Source organism: Manis pentadactyla, chromosome 5 (genome assembly GCF_030020395.1).
Source record: "Manis pentadactyla isolate mManPen7 chromosome 5, mManPen7.hap1, whole genome shotgun sequence".
NCBI classification, from domain to species: domain Eukaryota; kingdom Metazoa; phylum Chordata; class Mammalia; order Pholidota; family Manidae; genus Manis; species Manis pentadactyla.
The window spans coordinates 143,615,482-143,631,850 of NC_080023.1; the positions used below are offsets into that span (position 1 = coordinate 143,615,482).

General features: G+C 38.9%; 1 protein-coding gene across 4 annotated transcripts in view; it reads right to left on the reverse strand.

The window, feature by feature from the left end:
• PLCB1 (phospholipase C beta 1) overlaps positions 1-16,369 on the reverse strand; it is a 669,546-nt gene that overhangs the window by 635,881 nt on the left and 17,296 nt on the right. For all 4 annotated transcript variants that reach the window (XM_036880079.2, XM_057502745.1, XM_036880080.2 and 1 more), the window contains exon 2: positions 16,095-16,172. In XM_036880079.2, coding sequence (XP_036735974.1) covers positions 16,095-16,172 — 78 coding nt within the window. The remainder of the gene's footprint in view (positions 1-16,094; positions 16,173-16,369) is intronic.

A 16,369-nucleotide genomic window follows, 5' to 3' on the forward strand; every position in this document is an offset into this window, starting at 1 on the left:
AATAGCTTGCTTTGGCATATAAAATTGGCAGACTTGTCAGCATGACAATTTTGATTGTGGGGTCTGGCAATTTCCATTCCCTCTCAGAACTCTGTCAATCCACCACAAGAACAAGCTGGACTCGCCTCTGAGCGGATGATGTCGACATAGGCCAGATCCAAGTCAGCTCAGCCATCCTAGCTGCAGCCTCAGACAGGAGAGGCCAGCACCATCAGTTCGGACTCACATCCATCCCACCGCTAATCTCCTCTAGATGCCAGGGGAGCCCCACTGACCCAGAAAAATGATCCACAAGCCTGCACCAGACTGTCAGCCCACAGAAGAGGGGTCTAAAAAATGGTTGTTGTTTTAAGGCACTGACCTTTGGGATGGATGGTTTGCTACACAGCAAAGGCTGACTAATACATTTATTCTACAAATAACCACAGCAGATAATTAAGAGGGAGGGGGCAGAGAAAAGGAAAAAATCTCTCTCCACAGACAACTCAAAATTAGAAAAGGAATAATCACACATTACTTTTTTCTTTTGTAAAGCAGATTTATTTATGAAATATTCAACTATAATACTATATAATAAGACAACCTAAATTAAATCACTGTATCCAAAAATATTTACCTTTTTTTGGACATAACAAATGTGCCATAGTGGAAGGAATGTAGGTTGGTAAGTAAGAGGTGAGTATTTTAACTCTTAACAGCTAACTAAGTGAGTATGACAGACCCCGCTCCCTGGCCCTCAGTTCTAACAGAGAAAAATAAAGACTGGATGTAATAAACTTTAAAGCTTGCTTCAATTCTTTTTTTTTATGACAGTGAAATTTTTACTTCATTAAATATTGGCCTGGTCCAACTCTAAAATAAAGGATTTTATGGCATTTTTGTCTGTAACATTAGCATTTTTTTTACCACTACATTTGGATGGAATAAAAACACTGCATTTTTCTTGCCTGGAATTTAACCTTCTACGTTAGAGTCATTATCTTCAGTGTGCCCACCACTGCCCCTAGTCATGTACTAGTGGTATGCTAAAACTTTCTTCTAAGCCTCTGATAACAAATTGAGTCCTTCTCTTCCCAAATCTGTATTCAGTGACAACTGCATTGGTAGCTTGCAATCGGACACACCAGGAGTCTTTACACCATGGAAATCAGCAAACACAACAAATTATTTTCCTACCAGGAGAGCCAGTTGTTAAGCATGTACCAGGATAATACCGGACTCCTCTCTCATTAAGTCAACATTCTAGTTAGGGGTGCTAGATATTACATAACTATGCCCAAAATACTTGATTACAACTGTGAGGACTGCGGGGAAGCAGGGGAGAAGGTAATGCCTAGGGAAACACCACATATTACCAACAAATGGAAAGTACGGGGACTACTTCAGGCAAAGGGAATATACATGTCCAAGGAAATGGAGGGAGGTTCGTGCAGCCTGTTTGGCTAGAGCACACAGGGCAAGGGGCCAAGAGCTTGCAGGGAAGCTGGAAAAGGAGGAGGTGTCAAGGAAGACTTTCAGGGTTCACATGTGCAACTCTGTGAGGGACGGTACCTTTAATAAGGCAATGAGACCAGGCCAGGGATGAAGAGGAGGGGCAAAATGGTGCCAGTCGCAGAAATGCTGGGATTTCAGGAATCTCAGAGGCAGGGGATTGGATCGTGGTGTAAAACTGGGGGCCACTGTGTCCAGCTGATAGATGAAGTTGGAAGTGCAGGTGAGACTCCAGTGAGTGGGGAAGACTTCCAGTTAGAGGAAGCAAACTAAACTGAGCACTTGGGGAGGTGGGGAAAAGGGCAGAGCAGGGAAGTCAGGAAAAGAAAATGTTTCGAGGGCAATGGGGCAATCACCAGTGTAAAATACTATTAAAATATCAAGCACAAAGCTAAAAATGACAAATACGTTAGGCAATATGAAAGTTATTGGTGGCATTAGAAACAATCGTTTGGAGAAGTGATGAGTACGGAATCCAGGCTGGTATGGACTGAGGAACTGGTGAGAGGTGAGAAGAGAGGCAGGGAATCCAGGCAAGTCTTTAAAGAGGTTTGCGGTGAATGAAAAGGAGAAAAGAAAGCAGCCAGTTAGGGTCAAGAGAGGGTATAGGGTTTTCTTTTAAGAGCGGACAGGCTCTTTGTGTTTAATATTGATTGTATGGATCTGGTTAAAGGGGAAATATTGGTAGCACAAGAAAGGAATGGCTAAATATTAGTTTCAAATCATTGAGAAGGCAAGATCCAGGGATGGCCTGGGAAAGAAGGGAAACAGGAGGACAGAGCAGCTGAAGGCTTCTGAGGCTGGTGGCAGGAGGAGGTAGAGATGCCCTCCAATATGTTCTCCCCTCTAGGAACTAGGAGGTCACTACAAACTGCTGGGAGTGAGGCAGCTGGAGACTGAAAGAAAGAGAAGGTTTTAATGCAAGAGTGACAGCAGGAAGTCAGTGACTCTGGATCCTGACAGGCCTGGCTTTCTACAACTTAGTAGCCTATAACCTTAGACAAGAGGCAGAGCCTAAGTTCCATTCAATTGACCAGTGTTGACTGAGCAATTACTGCATACTAGCAGTATACTAGAAATGACAAACAAATTGGAAAAAGTGCTTGAGTTCAAAGATTTCATCATCTCTTGGGCAAGTAAAGTTAGTCAGATAAAATTAACACAGCATTAAACGTGCTAAGGTGAATTGAAGGAAAGCATGAGGTATCCTAGGAGCATAGAAGGGGATCCATTCTGAACTGGCAAGGTTAGAAAAGGCCTTCCAGAGAAATCACCACCCTAGGTACAGCCTCAGTTTCCCCCATCCAAAATGGGGAAAATCAATCAACTGACTAATTAGTAAGATAGTCTATTTAAGGCACTGTGGCATGATGTCTGTAACAGAACAAGTTTACCAGTAAGTTCTATTTTCCTTACACAGAAATCCTTCTGGTACAATTGAGACTATTAGGTTAACATACAACGTTGCCATAAACTTCTATTTCTGCATAAATTTTCATTTTTTCCTATGTTTCTTAAGATGTATTCTTCCTTAACAATGGCTAGAAGCCATTAAATGATCCCTGACAGCTAAAGTCTAACTCAGAAAAACACCTAAAACAACTAATAATAATGCCTTGTATAGGGAAGTGTAGTCACTCCATTTATGAAGATTGCAAATTCTATAGCTTCTTTTATTTTTCTTTCATGTTGATGGGGCAGAGACAGCTAGATCCTAAATGGCTGAGTCCCTGCCTTCCTTTAAACGGATGTCCAATCTTGCTTACAAATGGACAACACCCACCTTAAACTGACTTAACACTGGAGGGGATTGATAAGCTCAGGGAACAGAAATGGCCTGAGCAGCATCTCAAATGTTATTACCTAGGATTTGGTTCTTCTCTGCTTTGTCTTCTGCAGTGTTATCTTATGCTTTAGGCTCCCACAGTGGTATCCCAACTATCCCAGTATCTTCACTAGTGGAAACAAAGTAACAAAATCAGGTCCTCATAACATCCCTACAGCACATGACCCAGCAAAAGAGAGAAAGGTTCTTTCTCTAACAGGCAAACCCTCACTTTGCGCTGGCTCCAAATCTCTGCAATGATGGAAATATTCCCTAACTGCACCTTCCAAACATGGCTACTGAGCACTTGAAATGTAGCTAGTACGGCTGAAGAACTGCATTTAAGATTTTCATTTTAATTAATTAACACTTAAATATAAAAAGGAACATGAATCTGGAGGCTACTGTATTGACCAGCACAACTCTATAATGAGGGAAAGGTAGGTAACAATAATTGGCTAAACTACTCGGTACCCACAACCTTGAGCTGGGGAAGACATTAATCCCATTCATTCCACAAAGGAGAGTCATTCTGCCTGGTGTCCTGGAGCCCACCGTTTTTATTTCCCATAGATTAATGGCCCAATTTAACATGAAATCCCTTGCCAAGAAGTAATATTTATAAATCTTTCCTAGCACAATGCCACGTGAAAATCACTTTAGAATAATAGCCTTTTAAAGCTGAGAGCAACCTCAGGGCTTGCACACTTCAGATTCATATTTCACAGAGAAGAAATGGACTTGGAGCATCAATTGCTCTGCCGATGGCAGTTATGAGCAGGCCTGGATATGCTGACCTTCAGCCATTTTTCCACTGCAAAATTCAGTTTTCATGCCACAGCATTCCAGCAGGCCCACTGAGACAGAAGTAACTTCATTCCACATGAAGCTTCTTATTATTAGCATATTAAAGATGCCAGTAAAGAATGTTAACATAGAGGCCCAATATTTGATACTCAAAAGTCTAAATGAGTCAAAGAAGTGGTGCAAAATGAGGTAGGCTGGCCTGGTGGGGACTGTGGCCAAGTGGATACCACATGCCCTGTTTGAAGTAGGCAGCAGTTGCTCTGCTCCAGCCATGGGCATATGTCAGCCAGTGATGTCATGCCTTCGGATGAGAAATCCAGATCTATATATGAACTCCCCACATTTTTAAATGCTGGCCACTCATGTTTATATTTTTAATGCATTATGCAAGCTAAGCAAGATCTGTCTGTGAATGAGTGTAGCTTCCAGTTTTCACCCTGTGGTAGAGATTTACAAGTCTGACCTACTGAAAGTTAGTCTTCAAGCTAACTCCGCTGATGGTGCCCACATGTTCCTATGCATGCCAACTGACAGCTTCTGACTGCAACTATGTCTGAGGGCTTTCTGAAAGCCTGGTGCCTGCTGATTAGAGACCCCTCAGCCATCCAAAGGAGCTAAAAGTGCTAAGGACACAACAACCCAAGGAGAGCTGCCTTCAGCACTGACAGGTGGGAACTGGTGGGTAAATACCATAGTTCCCTGGCCCCTCTGAACTGGGTTAATTCTGAGGTGGGCTTCACAAGGCCTCCCAGAGATCCCCCGTGGATAGAGCCTCAGTTGCCCAGAGTATAAATTATTTGATAACTCACCCTTTATAGGCTGCCTTCCCGTGCCTGTCACTTCCCCACTGCCCTGCCCATGCTTCTTGGGCTTACTTTCCAGACAAACCACTTGAACTTGAATCCTTGTCCTGGGGTCAGCTGTTGGAAGAAGTCAACCTACAAATGTCAGAAACTTGAAGTTGTTTTAGTTGTTTGCTTGGTTTTGCTTTTAATGGTTTTCCCTCTAGTAATGAAATAGGTCAAGGCTAAAATGTATGAAAAAGTCACAACATAGTCTAAAGGGGCATCTACTCTGGCATTCTAATATCCCAATATTCACAATACAGTGCTGGAACTGCTGCCCTCTTGCATAATGAAGCCATGTTATAGGAACAAATGTTCATCTAAAAATAGACTCCATCATGTATGCCAGCACGGTAGTTCATTTTTTAGAATAGCAACTAGTTCTGCCCCATAAAACTTTCCATTGAGGCATCCACTTCAAAGAGGTGCACTGCCTTCAATCCATGCTGCAATACAATTTCCAGAACCACAGTGCCTAACGAAGCAGAGAGTTTTGGGGCAATGCTGATGAGAAATCTCATGCAAAATCATCCTCATTGCAATCCACATTCACTATGGAAGACAGTTTTGAAAACCAAAAATTGTAATGGGAGAAACATGAATTTAACACTCTCAAATGTATTATGCAGAGGTGATTAAATCATAAGCTTCCTATCACATCTGCATATGATCTTGCTCTTTGGTTTCCCTGGTGGGTCTATGTGTTAAATGCTGGACATTCATGTTTGCATTTTTAATGCCTCATGCAGGCTAAGCAGGATCTGTCTGTGAATAAGGGTAACCTCCAATTTGCACCCTGTGGTAGAGACTTACAAAGTCTGACCTACTGAAAATTAAAATCTTCAGGGTCATCACTGCTGATGGTGTAGATTCCCACAAATTAGTAAGAAATGACATAATGCTATAATTTAAAAAAATGATATTTGCTTTCGAATCCATAGTACAAATTTAAGATATAAAATGAAATAATTTTAGAAAATCATTTTTTTAAACCACACTTGCTTATTCAAGAGTGCAGCTAATTTAATCAGATATGGAATTCAAACAGCAACTTGGTCTAATAGAGGATCTAAAAAACTAGAAACACAAAGATTAATAAATAGAGCTTAAATGCTGAGGACATGCTCGGTAAAGACAAAACAAATAGCTAATACCTGGAACATTCAGCGAATGGAAAATTAAATGAATTTTAATCAAAAGAATATAAAAAATATATATCTCTATCTTGATTTAATCTTGGATAGTGAGAATCTTTCTAAAAAAATTCTAGTGGTTTCCTGCCTTCCTAAGTACAGCATAGGGAATATTATTCCATCATAGCCAAATAATTCAGAATCTTGTATGGCCTCTGTGTGCTCAAGCTGAATATGATTTGTGATAGAAATTAGGCCACAGACAGGGAAGGTAGAGTGAGCATATCCTCTCAGGAAGTTCACTGAATTAATTTGTGATGTCGGCTTGCTTTCTATCAGCGTTCACCTTGGCTGTACATTAGAATCAGATAAAGGACCTTTCAGAAACAGCTAACTCCAATATCCTGACCATACACCAGAGCAATTAAATCAGACTTTCTGGGGTGGGGCCCAGACACTGGCATTTTTCAAAGGTTTGTTCAGTGGGCAGCCCATGTTGAGAATCACTTCATGCTGTTTGTCTCTTCCTCACAAATGTAATGTGCCTATTGAGGTTTCTTTTCAGACAAATCTAAGGGAAAAAAACTCACAGGGCAACTTAACTTTACACATTAAACAGGTTCTTTAAAAAAAGCAAAAAGTTAAGAGTCAAGACTTACAGCCAGGCAATGTGGATTCTACTCCTGCCTCTGCTAGTAGCCAACTATCTGACCAGGGGTCATGACTAACCTCTGCGTACATGTCAGTGGGGATACTCATGGCACTGTCCTCAGAGGCTTCTGGAGATGATTAAATATGTGTGTATATGTATGCAGGTTTATTAGAACAGTAGCATGTGGAAAACACCATATATGTGTTTGCTATCATTACTAATGATGGCAACCACGAAATAATAACAATAATTAAAAGGCATGGGCAAATGGAATTAGTGCACATTAAAAAAAAGTATTTATAGTATGTGAACACCAACTACCTAATAAACTGGTTGATCAAAGTTTGTGGTTTTGCCTTTTTAATTATTTAAACAAAACAAACAATGAGAAAATATGAAAAATGGGAAAAAGGAATTATTTTTAGTTTATTTTTATTGTGGTATATAAATTATTCAACTATCCATCTAAATTCATTTTATCACAAGGAAAAAAGAGCTGATTAAAGACAGAAAGAGCTTAACAAGGGCCTCATCAGTAGGATCAAACAATCTTGGATTGACAAGAAAACGAACTACAGAACACCAAAACTGCTCACCCTATCTACAACATCTGCAACTCAAACAGAGGAGTCAACACCCAGTATCTGGGGATTCAATTCACTACAAAGGCAAATGGGTTTTCCGCGTAACAGGAAATAAAATCATGAACAATATACATAACGTATTTCCTCTGTTTCCTCCACCCATTCCTCCAATCCAGGGTCTCAAACTAATTTTGGTATCAAAAGGTACAAATATCTCATTATAATAGCTTCACAGCATGGAAAGCAACCAATTTAATTTCTCTGACAACACTAGAAAGAGCTAAATATAAGCAACTCATAAAATCGAGGCATCATTTTGTAATTAAATTATATTAGGAGTAATGAATTTTGAATTAAAGCCAGGGTGTTTTATATTTTGCAACTGTGGTTACAACGTATTCAAACAAGTGTTGCTGGGCTTATTTATATGCTGTAGTGCAGCGATGGTGACATGAGAATCATATTAATGCACTTGCACCCTAAAAGTGATTCCAAAGAAATCACAGTGATGCCATTTCCTAATAATCAGCCTGACTTCAAAACACATTTCAAGAAGGTACACATTGACTAGAGATTCTACTTAAAATCCAGGAATTACAACCTTCAAGAAGTACTTGTAAGAGATTCCACTCTAACCTTATGTCACATCTATACCACCTAAGCAATCATAACATTTAGTTGTCCTACACTAGCTAGAGTTAATTAAGGCAAAAACTTTGGGGCTCCTGCACAAAAATGAAAGCATGGTCGAGAATAAATGGAGCTTAATCAGAAAGCGGATTTGATGAGGAGGGGAGGAGCCACCTGTGAGGTACATTTTTTTATATATCCCAGTATAGCCATGATAATCCTAAAGTAATTATTTTAGGAAAAAAGACAACAAACAACCATAGTGGAGTCTATTTCTTCTTGATAATTTTCTACTATCCAAGATCATCTTCAAGCGTATTCTATAAGATGCTCCAGATTCCCAGGGATCCAAAAAACTTTCACCTGTGATGGAGTATTTACTAGTGAATTATCCTAAGAGGAAAAGTCTTTTAAACAATGAATCCTCTTGTTTGCTCTCCGTGGCTCTGTTCCCAAAACATTATGAAATACATAAACAAACACCTTGTTTGCCGTAACAGACTTAAACTTCAGTGCTTTAGATGAAAAGATGACAGCTCAGTCCAAACAGAAAATAACCACTATTTATCCTTAAGAAAAAAAAGAAAAAAATACCTTAAATGTACATAAACAGATGGTCACTTGGCTTTCAAAACAGCACTTTGCGGTCTCAAACAATCAGCTAGGGACTAATTGTTTAGCAGAGGCTAGTTGTTTATTATATGCCAATAATGAAAGCCACCACACTGGACCTTAAGGACATTATGCTAAGTGAAAAAAGCCAGAGAGAGAAAGACAAATACCGCATGGTACCACTTATATGTGGTATCTTTAAAAAGGAAAACTCATAGAAACAGAGAGTGGAAAAGCAGATGCCAGGTGCTGGGGGGTAGGGGAAATAGGGAGAGGTGGGTAAAAGGATACCACCCTTTCAGCTCTAAGATAAATAAGTACTGACAATCTAATATAAAAACATGGCAACTATAGTTGATAGCACTATATTATATAACTGAACTATATTAAGAAAGTAGAACTTACATGTTCTCACACACACCAAGAAATAAGGTAAATATGTGACGTGAGCATGTGTTAATTAACTTCACTGGGGGAGTCGTTCCACAATGTATATGCATAAAAAATCTCCATGAGGTATCCTTTAAATATCTCAAACATTTATTTGTCAGTTATACTTCAGTAAAGCTGAAATTTTTTTAAAAATACAATTTAATTTTAAAATGTTAATTAAAAACAAGCCCCACAAAGAACTGAGAGTTTAATAAGTGCCAGGCATTGCGTTAGGCACGTCATCTATCATATTTATCAACAACTCTAAGAAAATAATATACCATCTTACATGAAGAAACCAAGGCTTAGATCGCTGAAGAGATGCACCTGTGGTGACTCATTTAACACAAGGTATAGCAAGAACTCAAATCTACATCTGACCAGCTTCAAAGCTGGTTTTCTTAACCAGGTTTCTGCCTCCCAAATTAGGACTGTTTTAAGAAAACCACCCCAGCTTAAAACAAAGTATTCACAGAATAGGTTCTAATGCCTCTTACTGAGAATGCTTTAAATGCCCTTAATTGGGGTTGGGGGGTGGGGGGATCAATATTAAGTTGAAAAGCATTGAGCCTCTATAATAAGCAGTTCCTAGACACAGATTGAGGGAATATTGGTTTCTTTAGAGGTGATTCCAGAACATATCAGGAGTGAGGAATCAAGCCAGAAAAGGAAGGAAGTCCATAAAGGGTATGTTTACCACTGTGGGTAAATGGGCTTAAACCCACTGGAGAGCACTGCGGGGTGGGGGGTGGGGGGAACGGGACATAAAGTTTGCACCTTTGACGTATCCCACCCAAAAGGGGAGGGAGATATGATATTTACCTATTAAACTGTTCGTGTCAGGGTGGGTGTTAATTCCCAGGAACCTCCGGGCAGCGTCCGGGCAGCGTCTGGGCAGTAAAGTGAGCTCTGGTGACCAGAGAAAGCAAAAGAATGCAAGTACTGGCCACAGGGATCCAGTCCATGGCCGCTGGAGTAGCGAGCACTTGGGGATGGGCTTCTGCCACATCTGCTCTAGCATTAGTCTTCAATAACAGTGAAGGAAATTCAGGGAAGTTGAAGGAAAAGACAGTCCATAGATACTGCTGATTCATTTGCAGTAGTTGGTATACTGCACCAGGCCAAAGAATGATCAGCCCTCAGGAAGCAATCCTCACCTGCTTTTGCTGTTTTCTAAGGTGATTTCAGTTATTATTTCAGACTTTGGGGGAAGCTACCAAATGAAAATGAATAGAGTCCATCTTCCTAATGTATAACCACATAATCACACGCAACCATCTGCTGAGTGCCCTAGCCCATTTACCACACACAAGAAAGTCAACATGGATGTTTCTGGAATGTACTAGGAAGCGTGTCCCAAAGAAGAAGCACCATTGCTAAAGGATGACCAGTGAAATGTGTGGGGCCCAGGGGAAGCCAGGCTATTTTCATAATAGGATATTCCTAGATTTTCTTGTGAAAGTTTATGATGCATCTTTCAAAATACTGTTGAACTCCGGACTCTGTTGAAAAAATATCATTGTTATCTAGGTCAATATTTAATTTTTAAACTTTGTTTGTGAACTCTGTATAGAAACTTAAGACTACCATAAAAGAAGGCAGTCTATAGTTGCCATTAATAGAAACATAATCATTGCTCTGTACAAGGATTTCAAATGCTGTCTCATGCAGAATCACAGGCCAGAACAAGATGGCACATGAAGATGGTAGAACCAATCCTTCCTGTCCTAAATCCCTGGAAATGACTGATATGCCGGTATAAATTTATGCCTATAATTTCATATCATGGGTCACATCCGTTGAACCACAGAGTATGAAAGTCAGAAGATAAATGGAATAAAAAAGAAGTAAGAAGTGACATCCCAAAAACCCACAGGCATTAAAACATAGGAGTAGATCTATGAGCCATCAAACCAGGTGGTGGCTGTGTCAGCTCTAGGAGTGGAATGGGTCACATCAACTCAGGTCCTACCTGTCATACCCTCCACACTGAGTTAGAAGAATGCCACAGGAGAGAGAGCACCATCATAGCTACACCAGCCAAAAAGAACAGGAGCCCCCAACACATAGAACTACCCATTTAAAGAAATTAAAGGTAGAGCCCCACCTCACACCAGTCAGTCCTCAAAATACATTACATGATTGCTATGATCTGACTGTAAGTGTTCCCCAGCCCTCAAATTCTATGTTGAGAACCTAATGCCCAAGGAGGTGGGACCTTTGGGACATGATTAGGTTCCCAGGGCAGAGTCCTCATGAATGGAATCAGTTCCTTTAAAAGAGGCTCCAGAGAGATCCCTAGCCCCTTCTACCACATGAGGACACAAGAAATCTGCAACCTGGAAGAAGGCCCTCCCTTGACCAGGCGAGGACCCTGATCTTGGACTTCCAGCCTTAAAATCATGAGAAATAAATATCTGTTGTTTATAAACTACCCAGTCTGTATGTTTTGCTATCACAGCCCAAATGGACTAAAATTATTATACATGGATTAAAAACCTCAATTAATAATATGAGGATGATGAATAAAAAAGGCCTAAAAGCAAAAAGGCAGAACCGTGAACACATCAAAGTTGAAAACATCATCTTTTGTCATGCATACATTAAAAGTTAAGAAATTTAATGCAAGCCACAGACAGGAAGTATTTGCAACATCTTTAACAGCTAAAGACTAACATCTAGAATATATAGAGAACCCTCAACACAAAGCAAGGGATATAAGGAAGTTATTCAGGTAAGAGAAAACAGAAATGGTTCATAAATGTATTAAAATACACATAGCTTACTAGCAAATCTGTCACTGGCAAATTAAAACAAAGATACAATGGTTGCAGCAGACTTGCAAAAATTAAAATGGTTTTTTATTGTGTTGGTGGGGCTCAAGGAAACAGTTCCTCTCACACAAAATCAATAAGGTTATAAAATGGCACAACTATTAACTAAAATTTAGGATATGCATAGCCCTCAATCAGCAACTGTACTTGGAACAACTTTCCTCAGAAAACCCCTGATCCATGTACCCAGAGAGGGATACACAAGGCTGACTGTTAACCTCCAGCAGAGGATTGCTTTGTGTAGCCCAAAATTATAAGTGCACAATCACCAGCAGTCCATGAATGAGAAAATGTTATTGTTACATAAAACTCATTTAACATTAAAAAATCTATTCCATGGGAGAATTTACTAAACTACATTGAACTTCTTGGATATGATAGAGCAATATAAAAGAACAAGATGGGTAATCATAATGTAAGTGCAGTATGGAGAACATAGCCAATGGTTCTGTAACATCTTTCTATGCTGACAGATGGTAACTGCACTAGTTGGGGTGAGGATTTAATAATGTGGGTAACTGTTGAACCACTGTATTGTACAGCTGAAACCAATATATTGTTTATCAACTATACTTCAATAAAAAAATAAAAGAATGAGACATATATACATGTACTTACATGAAAAGTTCTAAAGTAAAAAGCAAGTTTGTGAAACAGTGAAAGTCATAGAATGTTATCTAAGATACAAGTAGATATAAACAAAACAAAATTAAACATTTTCATAGTTATGCATGCACAAACTTATTAAAAAGAGACCTGGAAAGTTCCGTGAAGCTGTTACTGGTAGCAGACTCTGAAGAGAGTACTCTTATTGGGGTCAAAGGTGGGGAGGGGGTAAGGACATTATTCCACTTTACTCTGTTATGCAAAGAATATTCTTATATATTATCCACAAAACTAAACATAAATAAAATATGTAAAAAAGAAAAAAGAGCAAGTAATCATTTAAAATGTGTACTTCTCCTCCTATTCCTTTTCACCTCTCCCCGAAGCTCCTGTTTCAAGATACAAGGAAGAACTTACTGAACTATATTGAACTTCTTGGATACGAACTAGCGGTGATTAGTTTTATTTTTACACCAACCTTGGCACACAAGCAGGGCATCGAGTTGCAAGGCAAAGGCCTACTTTGTTTCATATTGTAGCAGGATAGGATTTTTATAGTCTTCTTCACATAATATACACTGAGATAAGAAACAACACCATACTTAAAATAGTTATATTCAGAAACTCCCTTTTGCTAATTACAATCAATAAGATTTACAGAGCCAACCATGAAGAGGAAGGAACAATTAAAATAAGTCCACAGCCGGTACAAAGTAAGATTTATCCCTTAATATTATGTTCATATTTATCTGCTTCCACCAACCCCAAATATTCTTTCAATGTCTCACCAAGGCACAAGTCTGCTACCTAAAAATTACTTGGTAGCTCGGATATTTAATTCCTACATCTATCATCTGTGCCACCTGTCATTTCTATGGTGACAGATTCAAGGACTGGTTAGGGAAGGAAACATGTCACTGTTTACACAGGGTGAAAGTGGTGGCTCTGGTCAGCGGTACAATGTGGCCACGACAACAGAGAGGAAGGACATGGGTAACACATTATGCAAAATGTGCTATAAAAAGGAAGATCTTGTGCCTTGGGGAAACACTGAAAGAGTATCTGGGGTTGGTAGAAGCAGATAAATATGAACATCATCTTAAGCGATGTCTTCTTATTTTGCACCAGTTGTGCACTTATTTTAATCTTTCTTTCCTCTCTATTGTAACACTACTCTCTACCAAGAACTTCTTACAGACACTCAGCTTGCCTCTAAGCAGATCGCTCTGGTACAGGCTTCATGGACAAAGGAAAACTATGCTGAGAAGCCCAAAGAAGAAGACAGGCATATAACAATAAATACCAATGCAAAGGTCCCACACCAGTGGAAAACACAGTGTGTAAAATCAAGGGATAAACTTCAAAGTATCATCTTTTTCTCTGATGGACGATCTCTGTAATACATGTGATAGATTCACATCACTGAGAGTAACTGTCAGAAAAAAAAAAATTCTCAGGCAGGTGGGCCTCTAAGTAGCATCATGATTGCACCATTCACCAGGTGTCTTCAAATGATCTTAGGCAAAAACGTGGACTAAAAGTGTGACATGCCAGCCATCTCACCATTTCTTGCAGCATACATTTACTCTATTATATCACTTATGGAAGGTCATCTCCTGGAAATGGATTTGTCACCCTGCTGTTTCCAGGACGGGGCTTAAAGCCAGAAGAAAAGATCAACCTTGGAAGCATGGAAAGTTTAATGTTTTTCTTTTTTCTTAAATCCTCTCATCTTTTGGATACTGATATACGATCACTTACTAAAAAATAAACCTCCAAAATCTGATATGACTGAGGTATTTAAAAAGTGAAAAATGAAATGTACTATCTTTTGGCTAGTTCTAGCCAAAAGTTCTAGCCATTTCTATCTGTGAAAAGTATTGAAGAGGTCAAAGGAATTGCTACCACATTATTTGTTTCAATTGGTCATAAGCAACATTACAACCAGAAGAAAATGGTTGGTATATAACTTGAAAGAATTCTTCCTACATTTGAAAGTAAGCATGAGTCAAAATACTGTTTCACAGAACAATAGAGGTACATCAAAGAGCTGCGTTCCTAAACACTTTCTCTTTCTTAAAGAAATATTTATGACTGGTCTTAGAAGAGAGCTTAACTGAGTTGCCATGAATTATGTAAAAACCCCAAAATACCTTCTGTTACTTTTATAGAAGCTTGATTTACAAGTTGAAAAATTAAACTGACAGTTTAGTCCCATGTACAAATACCCAACCTTTAAAAATGCTCTAGGCATATTATAAATATATCTTTCATGAATATAGCTTCAACAGCTCTAAAAATAGCCTTTAGGAGAAAAAAAGAACTCTTCAAAGCCATTGTTTTACACGTAACAGCAGGAAACCAAACAGAATGTCAAAGCCAAAATGATTAACACGGCCAGTAATAAACATGAACATGAAGTATGAAATCTAACTCAAATACATTTTTGACATGAGTTTAGGGTCTATGGTTTAGCACCACATCTGTGGCCCAAGATGATTCCAGGGCACTCATACTCAGAAAGTAGCTCCAGAGCCAGGAGGTTAAAATTTGCCTTTTGAATAATGTGTAAAAAGGCCCATTTAGGATTTGCCCTGGGAGCCAGATATTACTTCTTACCACCCTTAGAGTTTCCCGCAGGCTCTACCCTGGCCCCAAATGCACAGGGCTAGTGCCATACCACTCCTCACAGGGGAAACAAATCAAGATTGCCCAAAGGCAAAAGGCCAAGCTGACAAACCGCAGGAACCCTGGATATAGGGACCTGACACAGGCGATGGGAAAAGGCTAAGAGCACCTCGCAATTTGGTGTCAGGTATGTTATTGGTTTCAACATGTATTTAGCACTCTCGACAAAACCTATCTTATCCCATCTCTCCAAATATCAGAACTTAATAGGGCCAAAAAATTCTGTATTCTGTGGCTTTGCAGGTTTAAGTATAGAACTGTGGCATTGTCTCTTGAAATAATAACCACTTTCCATGAATAGTCTTGTCTAAATGCCCATTAAACTCCAAATAAGTCTTATGAACTGCAGACATTCTACTTTTTAATAATTCAATGGAGAATCATCTCAATTGGTTCCATAATAAATGAGATCCTAAATTCATGATATGGTAGGCAGAAAGCTAATATGGTAAGGAATTCCTGAAAAATTGAAGGTATAAGCTAAAGGGATATTATTCTTGATTTTCTAATGTGAATTAATGATCAAGGCCAAATTCCTGATGAGGCTGGGAGAGCAACAAAGAGGAGGAGGAAGATGAAGGGAAAGCCAAAGTTACAGTCATTAGGGTCAAAAGTAATTTTCTATCATTTTTCCTCATTCTTTACAGGGAGAGTCAGAGTGGGGCTTAAATCTGTAATACCAGCTAATTTTCTCCTACTACAAATTTAACCCACATTTCCATGTTCTTAAACATACCAACTGTTCTAGGATTTAGCACATCTAATATTTTAGACTGGAGTCCTTGGCAAATCCTAAGACATACCCACCTTAGACATTCTTTTTAAGTAGAATCTTTAAATAAATTACTAGAGATCGTCCAGTATACCAAGAAATGGATATTTTTATGTAGGTATGATACTTTGCTAATCAACAACCAACTGGAAAATTGTAAGAAAGACATCTCTTACTTCTTACCTTGTTTTGATCTGTCCAGTAAAAGAAAAATCCCTGAGGATCAGTCCTCAAAATGATTGGAGTGACAATAGCAGAGTCCTAGAAATAAAAGAAAAAAGCATGTATCAACTTACACCACTGTCAAAAGTCCTACTCGGTCGGGGGTTACTCAACAAAAGTAATAATTTTTTAAAAGTTTCTCCAAGGTCATTGATTATTAATTTATTTTTTTCAATTGCACATGGCATCTTTAACTTTATAGCATTATTAATTATGTACCTTAAGTATTTTACTAA